The sequence below is a fragment of the Priapulus caudatus genome, unplaced genomic scaffold, assembly GCF_000485595.1.
Source record: "Priapulus caudatus unplaced genomic scaffold, Priapulus_caudatus-5.0.1 Scaffold2427, whole genome shotgun sequence".
In the NCBI taxonomy this organism is placed as follows: domain Eukaryota; kingdom Metazoa; phylum Priapulida; class Priapulimorpha; order Priapulimorphida; family Priapulidae; genus Priapulus; species Priapulus caudatus.
In genome coordinates, this window is record NW_014579488.1 from 20,320 (window position 1) to 24,206 (window position 3,887).

A 3,887-nucleotide genomic window follows, 5' to 3' on the forward strand; every position below is an offset into this window, starting at 1 on the left:
GTTAACAGCATTATTAGAGTAATTTTCATTAAAATACTAAATATTAAAAAAAGTATTGTATCCTACTCCTACTTCCAGGTATTTTATACTCCAGAGATATACATTAAGGGGTATTAGCAATAGAATAGAAATAGAATCAAAATTAGAAATCGTGTCACAAACTGATATGCTCACTATACAGCTCATTTAATTATTCTACAACATGTGATACACAGCATTACTGTAAAAAATGAAGCTGCCTGAAAAAGAACCTTAGTATCTCTATAACTAGAAGGTATAGAATCATGTAAAATAACGTGCGACACTGAACTGTTTCTTGTCGATTCATAAACACTGATGACAAATAATATGTAAAGTACTCAGTAGGGCGCAGGTATACATAAACAGCCAGCAATCGGAATACCTGCACAGCTTGCTAATGTTTACAATGTTTTGCTTAATAGAACTTGCCTGCTCTGCTGACCTGAGTGCTTCTCTAATTGATTTTAAATGGTTTTGTTTTTTACAGACAAATCATTCTCAATATACAATATGGTGCAGTCTACACTATTGAAAGGTTGTTAATATTTACGAATTGTTTACAACTTATTTGCCTGTGAATGGAGTGAAAGACATCTGCCAGGTTCTGACATTGGCTCTGAATGTACTGCAAGAAATACATCTTCATGGCTATAGACTTGGTTATCTAGACTTTTAGCAAAACAGGTGTTTACATGAATCTATTATTTTAAAGAGTTGTTTGAAAAACAAAGTTCAATTTCTGTGGAACTTTCAGTTTTGCTCGTTCCCTGTATCTGATACTTCTTTTTTATTTAAAAAAATCATTTTCAGAACATGATGTGTTGTAATGATATTACTACCGTGCTTACCAAGCTAACGTGCTGACATGCACCGGAAAGTTAATTGAAAATAAATCAAAATCTAATAGAACACGCCATAAAAATTGGAGAAATTAGGAAAACTAAACCTTCCAATCCCACTTTAACACAAAAACTATTGCCAGGTACGGCTGGACACACAAATACTTCACAGCTTGCACTCCCTCCTCAAGATTATATGAATTGTAGAAATAGCAGATCAATCGGTCTCATATTTTCACGTGGGCCATTCATACCAGCTAGCTCCTTACTCAACAGTGAGTTCAAATAGCTTCCAGCTCATCAAACTCTGCATTGAGTTTCTCGTAGTCCTGTTTCAACCAACTGTACCTAAAACAAATGAAAGAATGACATTACTGTATGGGCACAGTATGTTTGATGGACGCCTAACTACGTTGAATAGTAAGCGTCTGTTAAATACTCGGGATGCACCAGATATGCATCTGGAATGGGTTGAAGTTCTGGAGGCAGATCAGAACCGGCCTGGAAATTAAAAAAGGAACTTCTAACTTGGACATAAACATGCCAGTTTTGGTATTATATCATGCACAATTACTTCACTCGAAATGAACTAGCATTAGCAGGCATGTCACTCAGGGGTGTAGCGGCATGCCAGTCTAATGATACAGGATTGGTTAGGTGTCTGCTGCTTTCGGTACAGGAGAAGGATTCTACCCTAATGAGGGTGCTTTAATAGATTGCATAGGAACAGATTTACAGTTAGGCCCAGGAAGCACAATGCTAAAATTATAATTGCTGCCAGGTAGACTTTTCTTGCTAACAATGAAAGTGTCAATGACACTGATTAGCTGCACCACAGAAAAGGACACAAATGAGGAGTACGAAGAAGTCAGTTTTAAGTTGAGCAACCTATCGACGTACAATTATAGAAACGATTGCCACTGTTATATCGCAATAAATAATTTATAAAAACCAAAATGAATCACAATTTGTGACCGATACGATGCGCGATACCGCCTTTGTTAGCGACTTGGCGCTTGAAATAAATAGGTTATGCTGCGTTCCGACCATGTTTTGTAAATCTTTACTCTAATATAGACGTTTATCGGCCAGGTGGAGAGGACAATACCAATTTTGCATATAAAGATCATTGTCATGGAAAATCTTGTAATAACGAACCAGACGGCAGTGTGACACCACAGAACTGTTTGATGTTATATAATCATGCTATATATTGCCAACCCTACCTAATTTGCCATAATTTTTTTTAAATATCAAAAACCCCTCTAGCCCTTATTCATTCACATACCAAAATGAGCAAAAATCCGTGAACCTGAGCTGGACTAAGGCAATCCCATTTTTGCCAAAAATTGCCGTTGGCTCTGAAAGTACGTCGACTGGAGTGCCTCAAAATAGGACGTTCCATATGGGAGCATAGCAGTAAACAACCTACACCCAATATTCAAACATGTGGGGTCAAACGGTCTAAGTATCGCTTCACCGAAACCAAACTGTTGACGGGACGGACGAGGATACGCGCCGGCTTACGGACGGACAGACGGACGTACGACGACCCATGGCAATAGCTCAACTTGACGATGTCAAGGTGAGCTAAAAATGAAATAGGGGAAAAGTTCCAGTTTTGACCAGATCTAAGATCTGGTGCACCCCTAGTTAATTCTATTCAGATAATACTTGATTACCGTACATATAGATGGACATCAGATTCACCATCAATTTTTGCAAAGAAAATGGCGAAAATATTTTGTAGGTGGTTATAATTAGGCCCATGCGTCGGCAGTATGTGTTTGTGTGGCACGTATGTGCAAGGGCAGTATCTTTAGGCACACATACAACATTTATACTATTGTTATCATGATCCACTCTTTGGCTTGACCTGAAGGAGGGACATACACGTGCGGGGAACACACTTCGATAGAGGCAGCGAGTAATATTTCGGGGTTTTCGCGGCGCTCTACACTTACGGGAAACGAGTGCTTCCTGCATCGTTTCGTCGACCTTCCCTGACACTCCGCCTCCTCGTGCGCACGATCGGGCAGGTTGCGCTTCTTCTGTGACGCTGCAGCGGGACTGCAGAGGGCGCCGCGCGTCCTCCTTGCGCCGCTCCCGCTCAACGACAGCCCCGAATCTCTGAAACTTTCCGACTCGGCCGGCTTCCTCCGTGCTACAACGCCGGGGAAGCTCGCGCCAGCCCTGACCGCGCGCGTCTGCGAACCCGTCTTTGCCACCGCGCTGCGTCCGCCGGCCGTCGAGAGCGCCGACGCCACCGCCGACGTCGACGACAACTCTAGTCCGCACCCGGAGTCCTCGAGGAGAGCGGACGCGTCGATGTCACGGCGCCGGTGCCCCACCGACGTCCCGACCGAGCGCCGTGCCAGCTTCGTGACAACGGGCGACGGCAGGAGGTCCGACTCGGAGACCAGCGCGTCGAATCCGAAGCAGTCGACCCACGGTGGAGGCGTCGCTTTGACGATCGGCGTCGATGCGTGCATCGTTGTCTTGACGATCGGCGTCGACGCATGCATCGTTGTCTTGACGATCGGCGTCGACACCTGCATCGTTGTCTTGACGATCGGCGTCGATGCGTGCATCGTTGTCTTGACGATCGGCGTCGACGCATGCATCGTTGCCTTGACGATCGGCGTCGACACCTGCATCGTTGTCTTGACGATCGGCGCCGACGCGTGCATCGTTGTCGTGACGATCGGCGTCGACGCCTGCATCGTTGTCTTGACGATCGGCGTCGACGCCTGCATCGTTGTCTTGACGATCGGCGTCGACGCAATGCAACGAATGTCACGATGACAAAGACATGTCGTAATTCACATGTATACCTGTATACGATATTCACCTGAATACGGTACTCACCTGTGTTTTCGATGGCTCGCGGTAATGCCAGCATACCTGTGCCCGCTATCTCACCCACGATGAACAGAGCCGCCGTAACAACAGTCAGGCTTCCGTGCGGCGTCTGCTGCGTATTCCCGTCATCGCCATCGTCATCGTCGTCGTCGCCATCGTCATCGT

At 45.0% G+C, this 3,887-nt stretch overlaps 1 protein-coding gene and 1 long non-coding RNA gene across 2 annotated transcripts in view; both read right to left on the reverse strand.

Annotated features, from left to right (window-relative positions):
* LOC106818675 overlaps positions 1-3,085 on the reverse strand; it is a 20,243-nt gene extending 17,158 nt beyond the window's left edge. The window contains exon 1 of the long non-coding RNA XR_001395275.1: positions 2,825-3,085. This is a non-coding gene — a long non-coding RNA (uncharacterized LOC106818675). The remainder of the gene's footprint in view (positions 1-2,824) is intronic.
* Positions 3,086-3,646, reverse strand: LOC106818674 (endochitinase A1-like; the record flags this gene model as incomplete). Its single annotated transcript, XM_014823359.1, has 1 exon — positions 3,086-3,646. A coding segment is annotated over exon 1 (531 nt), but the record flags the coding sequence as incomplete, so codon positions are not given.
* Positions 3,647-3,887: the final 241 nt, after the last annotated feature.